We start from the raw sequence: 13,415 nt of genomic DNA on the forward strand, positions 1-13,415 counted from the left end.
GTAGGGTTCTGAATGAATACTTTGTGTCAGTGTTCACTCGTGAGAGGGACGGTGTGGTTATAGCAATCAGGGAGAAGGACTGTAGTAAAATTAAAGAGATTAACATCGTCAGAGAGGAGGTTCTGGCAAGCTGAAAAGTGGACAAACCTCCAGGGCCAGATGAAATGTATCCCAGGCTGCTGATTGAGACCAGGGAGGAAATAGTAGGCGCGCTGGCAATAACTTTCAATTCCTCTCTGGCCACAGGAGAGGTGCCAGAGGGCTGGAGGATAACAAATGTGGGACCATTATTCAAGAAGGGAGGAGGGGATGAATCAGGAAACTCCAGGTCAGTCAGTCTAACCTCAGTGCTGGAGAAACTATTGGAAGCAATTCGGAGAGTCATAATTAATCTCATTTGGAGAGGCAGCGATTAATCAAGAACAGTCAGCATGGTTTTGTCAAGAGGAGGTCATGTCTGACCAACTTGGTTGAAATTTTCGAAGAGGTGTGGAGATGAAGGAAATGCAGCATAATATAATAATAAAAATCTCTTATTGTCACAAGTAGGCTTCAATGAAAAGCCCCTAGTTGCCACATTCCGGCGCCTGTTCGGGGAGGCCGGTACGGGAACTGAACCCGCGCTGCTGGCTTGTTCTGCATTACAAGCCAGCTGTTTGGCCCACTGTGCTACACCAGGATTTGACGTGGACGTCAGCGAGGCTTTTGATAAGGTCCCAAACGGGAGACTGATAGCGAAGGTAAGGGCCCGCGGGCTCCCAGGAAAATTGGATCCAGAAGTGGCTGAGTGGCAGGTCAGTGGGTGAGGGTGATGGTCGAGGGGTGTTTTTCCGACTGGAAGCCCCTGTGGGGTCCGGCGGGGATCAGTGTTGGGGACCTTGCTCTTTGTGGTTTATATCAATGATTTAGACATGAATGTAGGAGGGTTGATCAGTAAGTTTGTGGATGATACACAAATTGGTGGAGTGGTAAATAGTGAGGAGGATAGCCTTGGATTACAGGAGGATAGAGACAGGCTGGTCACATGGGCTGATCAGTGGCAAATGGAATTCAATGCGGATAAGTGTGAGGTGATGCACTTGGGCAGGACAAACAAGGCAAGGGAACCCATGATAAATGGCAGGACCCTGGGAAGCACCGAGGATCAGAGGGACCTTGGTGTGCATGTACACCCGTCCCTGAAGGTAGCAGAGCAGGTGGACACAGTGGTTAAGGGGGCATAAGGTAAACTTGCCTTTATTAGCCCAGGCATAGAGTTTAAGAGCAGGGAGGTTATGCTGGAACTGAATAAAACGTTGGTTAGCCCACAGCTAGAGTATTGTGTGCAGTTCAGGAATCCACATTACAGGAGGGATGTGATAGCCAGTGGAAAGGGTGCAGAGGAGATTTACCAGCATGTTGCCTGGGCTGGAGAGTGTTAGTTATGAAGAGAGATTGGACAGACTGGGGTTGATTCCCTTGGAGCAGAGGAGACTGAGGGGGGGGCATGATTGAGATGAATAAAATTATGAGGGGCGGAGATAGAGTAGACAGGAAGAAACTTTTCCCCTTGATGGAGGGATCAATGACCAGGGGACATAGATATAAGGTGAGGGGCAGGAGGTTTAGAAGATGTTTGGAAAATAACTTTGTCGCATCACTTTTGTGGATCAGGGGGTTCCGGCTTGGAATGCGTTGCCTGAGAGAGTGGTCGAGGCAGCATGGAATGAGGCAGCACTCGAGACCGTTACTTGAGAAGGACGAACGTGCAGGGTTATGGAGAGAAGGAGCGAGAATGGAGCAAAGTGAGTTCCCTAACCGGGGACCAGCGCAGAAACGAAGGGCAGATTGGCCTCACCTTGCGCCGTAACAAGTCCGCGAGTCTACGACCTAACTTTGAAAAGCGCGGCATGGACTGCGACGCACATAGGTGTTTTCCGCAGTCCGAACCAAACCAGCACCAGACCAATGCAAGACCTTCAGGTCAATTTGTTACATTCGCAAGTGCACCGCCCACCCGCCTGCAGGTTGACCGGTCTGGACATGCGGCCAATGGCAGAGCAGTGCGGCAACAACAGGACGCGAGGCGCCAAAAATAGCCAATTCATGGACTCTGGGAAGGTGATCTCCAACTCGCAAAAACACAAACTAATCAACAACGCACCTGTAATGACCGACTGGAAGATCCTGTAAAACATTCCGGATTTTGAGTAATCTTTCCTCTTCCAATTGCGTGTTTACCGCGTCCTTTAGATTAGAAAATATAATGAAGGAGGAGCATTTATACAGATAAAACTAAAAGCAACATCGATGACAGTGTGGGGGAGATTTACTCTGTGTCTAACCCCGTGCTGTACCTGTCCTGGGAGTGTTTTATGTAGACAGTGTACAGGGAGCTTTACTCTGTATCTAACCCTGTGCTGTACCTGTCCTGGGAGTGTTTGATGGGGAAAGTGTACAGGGAGCTTTACTCTGTATCTAACCCCGTGCTGTACCTGCCCTGGGAGTGTTTGATGGGGAAAGTGTACAGGAAGCTTTACTCTGTATCTAACCCCGTGCTGTACCTGTCCTGGGAGTGTTTTATGTAGACAGTGTACAGGGAGCTTTACTCTGTATCTAACCCTGTGCTGTACCTGTCCTGGGAGTGTTTGATGGGGAAAGTGTACAGGGAGCTTTACTCTGTATCTAACCCTGTGCTGTACCTGCCCTGGGAGTGTTTGATGGGGAAAGTGTACAGGAAGCTTTACTCTGTATCTAACCCCGTGCTGTACCTGTCCTGGGAGTGTTTGATGGGGACAGTGTACAGGGAGCTTTACTCTGTATCTAACCCTGTGCTGTACCTGTCCTGGGAGTGTTTGATGGGGAAAGTGCAGAGGGAGCTTTACTCTGTATCTAACCCTGTGCTGTACCTGTCCTGGGAGTGTTTGATGGGGACAGTGCAGAGGGAGTTTTACTCTGTATCTAACCCCGTGCTGTACCTGTCCTGGGAGTGTTTTATGTAGACAGTGTAGAGGAAGCTTTACTCCATTTCTAACCCCGTGCTATAACTGTCCTGGGAGAGTATGATGGGGACAGTGTAGAGGGAGCTTTACTCTGTATCTAACCCCGTGCTGTACCTGTCCTCGGAGTGTTAGATGGGGACAGTCTAGAGGGAGCTTTACTCTGTTTCTAACCCCGTGCTGTACCTGTCCTGGGAGTGTTTGATGGGGACAGTTGCAGAGGGAGCTTTACTCCGTTTCTAACCCCGTGCTATAACTGTCCTGGGAGTGTTTGATGGGGACAGTGCAGAGCGAGCATTACTCTGTATCTAACCCCGTGCTGTACCTGTCCTGGGAGTGTTTGATGGGGACAGTGTCGAGGGAGCTTTACTCTGTATCTAACCCCGTGCTGTACCTGTCCTGGGAGTGTTTTATGGGGACAGTGTAGAGGAAGCTTTACTCCGTTTCTAACCCCGTGCTATAACTGTCCTGGGAGTGTTTGATGGGGACAGTGCAGAGCGAGCATTACTCTGTATCTAACCCCGTGCTGTACCTGTCCTGGGAGTGTTTTATGGGGACAGTGTAGAGGAAGCTTTACTCCGTTTCTAACCCCGTGCTATAACTGTCCTGGGAGTGTTTGATGGGGACAGTGCAGAGCGAGCATTACTCTGTATCTAACCCCGTGCTGTACCTGTCCTGGGAGTGTTTGATGGGGACAGTGTCGAGGGAGCTTTACTCTGTATCTAACCCCGTGCTGTACCTGTCCTGGGAGTGTTTTATGGGGACAGTGTAGAGGAAGCTTTACTCCGTTTCTAACCCCGTGCTGTACCTGTCCTGGGAGTGTTTGATGAGGACAGTGTAGAGGGAGCTTTACTCTGTATCTAAACCCGTGCTGTACCTGTTCTGGGAGTTTTTGATGGGGACAGTGTAGAGCAAGCTTTACTCTGTATCTAACCCCGTGCTGCACCTGTCCTGGGAGTGTTTGATGGGGACAGTGTAGAGGGAGCTTTACTCTGTTTCTAAACCCGTGCTGTACCTGTCCTGGGAGTGTTTAATGGGGACAGGGTAGAGGGAGCTTTACTCTGTATCTAACCCCGTGCTGCACCTGTCCTGGGAGTGTTTGATGGGGACAGTGTAGAGGGAGCTTTACTCCGTTTCTAACCCCGTGCTGTACCTGTCCTGGGAGTGTTTGATGGGGACAGTGTAGAGGGAGCTTTACTCTGTTTCTAACCCCGTGCTGTACCTGTCCTGGGAGTGTTTTATGGGGACAGTGTAGAGGAAGCTTTACTCCGTTTCTAACCCCGTGCAATAACTGTCCTGGGAGTGTTTGATGGGGACAGTGTAGAGGGAGCTTTACTCTGTATCTAACCCCGTGCTGTACCTGTCCTGGGAGTGTTTGATGGGGACAGTGTAGAGGGAGATTTACTCTGTTTCTAACCCCGTGCTATAACTGTCCTGGGAGTGTTTGATGGGGACAATGTACAGGGAGCTTTACTCTGTATCTAACCCTGTGCTCTACCTGTCCTGGGAGTGTTTGATGGGGAAAGTGTAGAGGGAGCTTTACTCTGTATCTAACCCTGTGCTGTACCTGTCCTGGGAGTGTTTGATGGGGACAGTGCAGAGGGAGCTTTACTCTGTATCTAACCCCGTGCTGTACCTGTCCTGGGAGTGTTTGATGGGGACAGTGTAGAGGAAGCTTTACTCCGTTTCTAACCCCGTGCTATAACTGTCCTGGGAGTGTTTGATGGGGACAGTGCAGAGCGAGCATTACTCTGTATCTAACCCCGTGCTGTACCTGTCCTGGGAGTGTTTGATGGGGACAGTGTCGAGGGAGCTTTACTCTGTATCTAACCCCATGCTGTACCTGTCCTGGGAGTGTTTTATGGGGCCAGTGTAGAGGAAGCTTTACTCCGTTCCTAACCCCGTGCTGTACCTGTCCTGGGAGTGTTTGATGAGGACAGTGTAGAGGGAGCTTTACTCTGTATCTAAACCCGTGCTGTACCTGTTCTGGGAGTTTTTGATGGGGACAGTGTAGAGCAAGCTTTACTCTGTATCTAACCCCGTGCTGCACCTGTCCTGGGAGTGTTTGATGGGGACAGTGTAGAGGGAGCTTTACTCTGTATCTAACCCCGTGCTGTACCTGTCCTGGGAGTGTTTCATGGGGACAGTGTAGAGGGAGCTTTACTCTGTTTCTAAACCCGTGCTGTACCTGTCCTGGGAGTGTTTAATGGGGACAGGGTAGAGGGAGCTTTACTCTGTATCTAACCCCGTGCTGCACCTGTCCTGGGAGTGTTTGATGGGGACAGTGTAGAGGGAGCTTTACTCCGTTTCTAACCCCGTGCTGTACCTGTCCTGGGAGTGTTTGATGGGGACAGTGTAGAGGGAGCTTTACTCTGTTTCTAACCCCGTGCTGTACCTGTCCTGGGAGTGTTTTATGGGGACAGTGTAGAGGAAGCTTTACTCCGTTTCTAACCCCGTGCTATAACTGTCCTGGGAGTGTTTGATGGGGACAGTGTAGAGGGAGCTTTACTCTGTATCTAACCCCGTGCTGTACCTGTCCTGGGAGTGTTTGATGGGGACAGTGTAGAGGGAGCTTTACTCTGTTTCTAACCCCTTGCTATAACTGTCCTGGGAGTGTTTGATGGGGACAATGTACAGGGAGCTTTACTCTGTATCTAACCCTGTGCTGTACCTGTCCTGGGAGTGTTTGATGGGGAAAGTGTAGAGGGAGCTTTACTCTGTATCTAACCGTGTGCTGTACCTGTCCTGGGAGTGTTTGATGGGGACAGTGCAGAGGGAGCTTTACTCTGTATCTAACCCCGTGCTGTACCTGTCCTGGGAGTGTTTGATGGGGACAGTGTAGAGGAAGCTTTCCTCTGTTTCTAAACCCGTGCTGTACCTGTCCTGGGAGTGTTTGATGCGGACAGTGTCGAGGGAGCTTTACTCTGTATCTAACCCCGTCCTGTACCTGTCCTGGGAGTGTTTTATGTAGACAGTGTAGAGGAAGCTTTACTCCATTTCTAACCCCGTGCTGTACCTGTCCTGGGAGTGTTTGATGGGGACAGTGGACAGGGAGCTTTACTCTGTATCTAACCCTGTGCTGTACCTGTCCTGGGAGTGTTTGATGGGGAAAGAATAGAGGGAGCTTTACTCTGTATCTAACCCTGTGCTGTACCTGTCCTGGGAGTGTTTGATGGGGACAGTGCAGAGGGAGCTTTACTCTGTATCTAACCCCGTGCTGTACCTGTCCTGGGACTGTTTGATGGGGACCGTGTAGAGGAAGCTTTACTCTGTTTCTCACCCCGTGCTGTACCTGTCCTGGGAGTGTTTTATGGGGACAGTTTCGAGGGAGCTTTTCTCTGCATCTAGCCCCGTACTGTACCTGCCCTGGGAGTGTTTGATGGGGACAGTGTAGAGGGAGCTTTACTCCGTTTCTAACCCCGTGCTGTACCTGTCCTGGTAGTGTTTGAAGGGGGCAATGTAGAGGGAGCTTTACTCTGTATCTAACCCCGTGGTGTACCTGTCCTGGGAGTTTTTGATAGGGACAGTGTAGAGGGAGCTTTACTCTGTATCTAACCCCGTGCTGTACCTGTCCTGGGAGTGTTTCAAGAGGACAGTGTAGAGGGAGCTTTGCTCTGTATCTAAGCCCATGCTGTACCTGTCCTGGGAGTGTTTGATGGGGACAGTGTAGAGGGAGCTTTACTCTGTATCTAACCCCGTGCTGTACCTGTCCTGGGAGTGTTTGATGGGGACAGTGTAGAGGGAGCTTTACTCTGTATCTAACCCCGTGCTGTACCTGTCCTTGGAGGGTTTGATGGGGACAGTGTAGAGGGAGCATACTCTGTATCTAACCCCGTGCTGTACCTGTGCTGGGAGCGTTTGATGGGGACAGTGTGGACGGAGCTTTACTCTGTATCTAACCCCGTGCTGTACCTGTCCTTGGAGGGTTTGATGGGGACAGTGTAGAGGGAGCTTTGCTCTGTATCTAAGCCCATGCTGTACCTGTCCTGGGAGTGTTTGATGGGGACAGTGTAGAGGGAGCTTTACTCTGTATCTAACCCCGTGCTGTACCTGTCCTGGGAGTGTTTGATGGGGACAGTGTAGAGGGAGCTTTACTCTGTATCTAACCCCGTGCTGTACCTGTCCTTGGAGGGTTTGATGGGGACAGTGTGGACGGAGCCTTACTCTGTATCTAACCCCGTGCTGTACCTGTCCTTGGAGGGTTTGATGGGGACAGTGTAGAGCGAGATTTACTCTGTGTCTAACCCCGTGCTGTACCTGTCCTTGGAGGGTTTGATGGGGACAGCGTAGAGAGAGCTTTACTCTGTATCTAACCCCGTGCTGTACCTGTCCTGGGAGTGTTTGATGGGGACAGTGTAGAGAGAGCTTTACTCTGTATCTAACCTCGTGCTGTACCTGTCCTTGGAGGGTTTGATGGGGAAAGTGTAGGGGGAGCTTTACTCTGTATCTAACCCCGTGCTGTACCTGTCCTTGGAGGGTTTGATGGGGACAGTGTAGAACATGCTTTACTCTGTATCGAAGCTCCATGGAAAGTGATTATTCAACTTACTGCAAATTTGTCATACAGCTGGTACGTGAGCAAGGGGTTGGGTAATTCTCTGAAGTAAGCTTTACAGAGAGAGCTGACACAGTGAATGTCCTGGAAATACACATCCTTGGAGAGATCCGCTGTCTTTTCACTGTCAAATTCTTGTCTGTGAGAGAATGGAGTGGTCATTAATGGGGGGGGATGTGCCGTGAGTGAATCAGAGGGATAGAGATGGAGAGAAGCAAAAGGTAGAGAGAGACAGAATGAATGGGGTTGAGGATGGAACAGCAGAGAGCAAGAGAGATACAGAGAGTGTGAGATCCCGAAACAGAAGGAATGAGACAGAGAGACAGAGGTGAGAGCAATAGTGATCGAGAGAGAGATACAGAGGGAAAGAGCGAGCAAAGAGACAGAGTGAGGATCAGAGGGATAGAGATGTGGAGAGAATGAAAGGCAGAGAGAATGAGAAAGAGAGAGAAAGACAAGACGTGGGAAATAGAGTGCGAGAAAAGAGATAGAGGGCGAAAGAGAGACCAAACGAGAGACAAAAAAGAGTGAGAGGCAGAGAGAAACAGAGAAAGAGAGAGAAAAAAAACATGTACCAGAGAAGGAAAGTGAGAGAGAGACAGGCATGTCGAGAGAACGAAAGGCAGAGAGAGGGAGAGGGAGAGAACTTGAGAGTGGGACAGGAGGAGAATCAGAGAGAGCGAAAGTGAGAGCGAAAGTAAAAGAAAGAGGGAGAACTGGAGAGAGAGAGAGTGAGAGAAATGTGCAAAGAAAGAGAGAAACAGTGACAGAGAGAGACCAGGAGACAAGCAGAAAGAAAAGCAAAAAGAGAAAGGGAGAGAGGGACTGAGAGACACCCTGTGCGTGGTCGCTGCCTCCGCACCGCCAGGAGCAACAGGCCGGGGACTTAACAGCGGGCCCGCAAGGAAGGAGGTGGGCCAGATCGCAGCCGCCCGCCGATCGGAAGCCCCCAATCCCGGGACTGGGCGGGGCCGCGGGTCCAGCTCCCGCCGGGTGGCGCCAGGTTTGAACCATGCCGGCGGGACTCAGCCGGGGTGTCCGGCCAGTTGCCCACGGAGGATCGCCGCAGGGACCATTTCAGCGGACCCCGACTGGCGCCGCGGCGACCGCGGGGGCGGGGTCGGCGACCGCAGAATCGGCGGCCCGGCGTCAGAGCGGCATGGCGGGAATTACTCGCGCGTCTGCCGATTCTCCGACCCGGTACTGGAGAAGGAGAAGGAAATGGAGATGGAGAGTGATATTTGCAGAATGAGAGCGACCGGGAGGTACAGAGAGAGACAGAGTTAAAAGCAGGCATAGTTCACAAGAGCCAACGTAATTCACCTGAGCTTCTGGATATTTGACGATACACCTGACAGTCGATAGATGCCGTCAACAATTGCATGTTCCTCAATGAATTCTGTGCAACTTCTCAGAACCTGAGGGACTGAGATGGGAGAGGATGAGATGGCGTCGGAAAGCACAGAGAGAGAGAGAAACAGAATGAATGACAGGAAGACAAATCGAGAGACAGTGCATAGTGACACCTACACAATTAATCAAACAATTCAGTAGCGAGCTGGACACCGATTGGTACATCGCACAATACCTCACACACTAACACTGACTGCTGTCTCTCAGTCTCTCTCTCTCAGGGAGATATCTGTACACTGACTGGTGTCCCTCAGTCCCTCTCTCTCAGGGAGATATCTGTCCACTGACTGGTGTCTCTCAGTCTCTCTCTCTCAGAGAGATATCTGTACACTGACTGGTGTCTCTCAGTTCCTCTCTCAGGGAGATATCTGTACACTGACTGGTGTCTCTCAGTTCCTCTCTCAGGGAGATATCTGTACACTGACTGGTGTCTCTCAGTCCCTCTCTCTCTCAGGGAGATATCTGTACACTGACTGGTGTCTCTCAGTCTCTCTCTCTCAGGGAGATATCTGTACACTGACTGGTGTCTCTCAGTCTCTCTCTCTCAGGGAGATATCTGTACACTGACTGGTGTCCCTCAGTCCCTCTCTCTCAGGGAGATATCTGTCCACTGACTGGTGTCTCTCAGTCTCTCTCTCTCAGGGAGATATCTGTACACTGACTGGTGTCTCTCAGTTCCTCTCTCAGGGAGATATCTGTACACTGACTGGTGTCTCTCAGTCCCTCACTCTCAGGGAGATATCTGTACACTGACTGGTGTCTCTCAGTCCCTCTCTCTCAGGGAGATATCTGTACACTGACTGGTGTCTCTCAGTCTCTCTCTCTCAGGGAGATATCTGTACACTGACTGGTGTCTCTCAGTCCCCCTCTCGCTGGGAGATATCTGTACACTGACTGGTGTCTCTCAGTCCCTCTCTCTCAGGGAGATATCTGTACACTGACTGGTGTCTCTCAGTCCCTCTCTCTCAGCGAGATATCTGTACAGTGACTGGTGTCTCTCAGTCCCTCTCTCTCAGGGAGATATCTGTACACTGACTGGTGTCTCTCAGTCCCTCTCTCTCAGCGAGATATCTGTACAGTGACTGGTGTCTCTCAGTCCCTCTCTCTCAGGGAGATATCTGTACACTGACTGGTGTCTCTCAGTCCCTCTCTCTCAGCGAGATATCTGTACACTGACTGGTGTCTCTCAGTCCCTCTCTCTCAGGGAGATATCTGTACACTGACTGGTGTCTCTCAGTCTCTCTCTCTCAGGGAGATATCTGTACACTGACTGGTGTCTCTCAGTCCCTCTCTCTCAGCGAGATATCTGTACACAGACTGGTGTCTCTCAGTCTCTCTCTCTCAGGGAAATATCTTGTACACTGACTGGTGTCTCTCAGTCCCTCTCTCTCAGGGAGATATCTGTACACTGACTGGTGTCTCTCAGTCCCTCTCTCTCAGGGAGATATCTGTACACTGACTGGTGTCTCTCAGTCCCTCTCTCTCTGGGAGATATCTGTACAGTGACTGGTGTCTCTCAGTCTCTCTCTCTCAGGGAGATATCTGTACACTGACTGGTGTCTCTCAGTCCCTCTCTCTCAGGGAGATAACTGTACACTGACTGGTGTCTCTCAGTCCCTCTCTCAGGGAGATATCTGTACACTGACTGGTGTCTCTCAGTACCTCTCTCTCTAGGGAGATATCTGTACACTGACTGGTGTCTCTCAGTCCCTCTCTCTCAGGGAGATATCTGTACACTGACTGGTGTCTCTCAGTCTCTCTCTCAGGGAGATATCTGTACACTGACTGGTGTCTCTCAGTCTCTATCTCTCAGGGAGATATCTGTACACTGACTGGTGTCTCTCAGTCCCTCTCTCTCAGCGAGATATCTGTACAGTGACTGGTGTCTCTCAGTCCCTCTCTCTCAGGGAGATATCTGTACACTGACTGGTGTCTCTCAGTCCCTCTCTCTCAGCGAGATATCTGTACAGTGACTGGTGTCTCTCAGTCCCTCTCTCTCAGGGAGATATCTGTACACTGACTGGTGTCTCTCAGTCCCTCTCTCTCAGGGAGATATCTGTACACTGACTGGTATCTCTCAGTCCCTCTCTCTCAGGGAGATATCTGTACAATGACTGGTGTCTCTCAGTCCCTCTCTCTCAGGGAGATATCTGTACACTGACTGGTGTCTCTCAGTCCCTCTCTCTCAGGGAGATATCTGTACACTGACTGGTGTCTCTCAGTCCCTCTCTCTCTGGGAGATATCTGTACACTGACTGGTGTCTCTCAGTCCCTCTCTCTCTCTCAGGGAGATATCTGTACACTGACTGGTGTCTCTCAGTCTCTCTCTCAGGGAGATATCTGTACACTGACTGGTGTCTCTCAGTCCCTCTCTCAGGGAGATATCTGTACACTGACTGGTGTCTCTCAGTCTCTCTCTCTCAGGGAGATATCTGTACACTGACTGGTGTCCCTCAGTCCCTCTCAGGGAGATATCTGTACACTGACTGGTGTCTCTCAGTCTCTCTCTCTCAGGGAGATATCTGTACACTGACTGGTGTCTCTCAGTCTCTATCTCAGGGAGATATCTGTACACTGACTGGTGTCTCTCAGTCCCTCTCTCTCAGGGAGATATCTGTACACTGACTGGTGTCTCTCAGTCTCTCTCTCTCAGGGAGATATCTGTACACTGACTGGTGTCTCAGTCCCTCTCTCTCAGGGAGATATCTGTACACTGACTGGTGTCTCTCAGCCCCTCTCTCTCAGGGAGATATCTGTACACTGACTGGTGTCTCTCAATCTCTCTCTCTCAGGGAGATATCTGTACACTGACTGGTGTCTCTCAGCCCCTCTCTCTCAGGGAGATATCTGTACACTGACTGATGTCTCTCAGTCTCTCTCTCAGGGAGATATCTGTACACTGACTGGTGTCTCTCAGTCTCTCTCTCAGGGAGATATCTGTACACTGACTGGTGTCTCTCAGTCCCTCTCTCTCAGGGTGGTATCTGTACACTGACTGGTGTCTCTCAGTCTCTCTCTCAGGGAGATATCTGTACACTGACTGGTGTCTCTCAGCCCCTCTCTCTCAGGGAGATATCTGTACACTGACTGATGTCTCTCAGTCTCTCTCTCAGGGAGATATCTGTACACTGACTGGTGTCTCTCAGTCTCTCTCAGGGAGATAACTGTACACTGACTGGTGTCTCTCAGTCTCTCTCAGGGAGATATCTGTACACTGACTGGTGTCTCTCAGTCCCTCTCTCTCAGGGAGATATCTGTACACTGACTGGTGTCTCTCAGTCTCTCTCTCAGGGAGATATCCGTACACTGACTGGTGTCTCTCAGTCCCTCTCTCTCAGGGAGATATCTGTACACTGACTGATGTCTCTCAGTCTCTCTCTCAGGGAGATATCTGTACACTGACTGGTGTCTCTCAGTCTCTCTCAGGGAGATATCTGTACACTGACTGGTGTCTCTCAGTCCCTCTCTCTCAGCGAGATATCTGTACAGTGACTGGTGTCTCTCAGTCCCTCTCTCTCAGGGAGATATCTGTACACTGACTGGTGTCTCTCAGTCCCTCTCTCTCAGGGAGATAACTGTACACTGACTGGTGTCTCTCAGTCCCTCTCTCTCAGGGAGATATCTGTACACTGACTGGTGTCTCTCAGTCCCTCTCTCTCAGGGAGATATCTGTACACTGACTGGTGTCTCTCAGTCCCTCTCTCTCAGGGAGATATCTGTACACTGACTGATGTCTCTCAGTCCCTCTCTCTCTGGGAGATATCTGTACACTGACTGGTGTCTCTCAGTCCCTCTCTCTCTCTCAGGGAGATATCTGTACACTGACTGGTGTCTCTCAGTCTCTCTCTCAGGGAGATATCTGTACACTGACTGGTGTCTCTCAGTCCCTCTCTCAGGGAGATATCTGTACACTGACTGGTGTCTCTCAGTCTCTCTCTCTCAGGGAGATATCTGTACACTGACTGGTGTCCCTCAGTCCCTCTCAGGGAGATATCTGTACACTGACTGGTGTCTCTCAGTCTCTCTCTCTCAGGGAGATATCTGTACACTGACTGGTGTCTCTCAGTCTCTATCTAAGGGAGATATCTGTACACTGACTGGTGTCTCTCAGTCCCTCTCTCTCAGGGAGATATCTGTACACTGACTGGTGTCTCTCAGTCTCTCTCTCTCAGGGAGATATCTGTACACTGACTGGTGTCTCAGTCCCTCTCTCTCAGGGAGATATCTGTACACTGACTGAAGTCTCTCAGTCTCTCTCTCAGGGAGATATCTGTACACTGACTGGTGTCTCTCAGTCTCTCTCTCAGGGAGATATCTGTACACTGACTGGTGTCTCTCAGTCCCTCTCTCTCAGGGTGGTATCTGTACACTGACTGGTGTCTCTCAGTCTCTCTCTCAGGGAGATATCTGTACACTGACTGGTGTCTCTCAGTCTCTCTCAGGGAGATATCTGTACATTGACTGGTGTC

The 13,415-nt window shown here is 50.6% G+C and overlaps 1 protein-coding gene across 2 annotated transcripts in view; it reads right to left on the reverse strand.

Annotated features, from left to right (window-relative positions):
• Positions 1-13,415, reverse strand: part of arhgap30 (Rho GTPase activating protein 30) — a 412,713-nt gene that overhangs the window by 183,578 nt on the left and 215,720 nt on the right. For both annotated transcript variants that reach the window (XM_072498285.1, XM_072498284.1), the window contains exons 2-4: positions 8,857-8,959; positions 7,528-7,672; positions 2,144-2,226 (exon numbers count right to left, since the gene is read on the reverse strand). In XM_072498285.1, the coding sequence (XP_072354386.1) occupies positions 2,144-2,226; positions 7,528-7,672; positions 8,857-8,959 (331 nt within the window). The remainder of the gene's footprint in view (positions 1-2,143; positions 2,227-7,527; positions 7,673-8,856; positions 8,960-13,415) is intronic.

This window comes from Scyliorhinus torazame, chromosome 4 (assembly GCF_047496885.1).
Source record: "Scyliorhinus torazame isolate Kashiwa2021f chromosome 4, sScyTor2.1, whole genome shotgun sequence".
Classification (NCBI taxonomy): domain Eukaryota; kingdom Metazoa; phylum Chordata; class Chondrichthyes; order Carcharhiniformes; family Scyliorhinidae; genus Scyliorhinus; species Scyliorhinus torazame.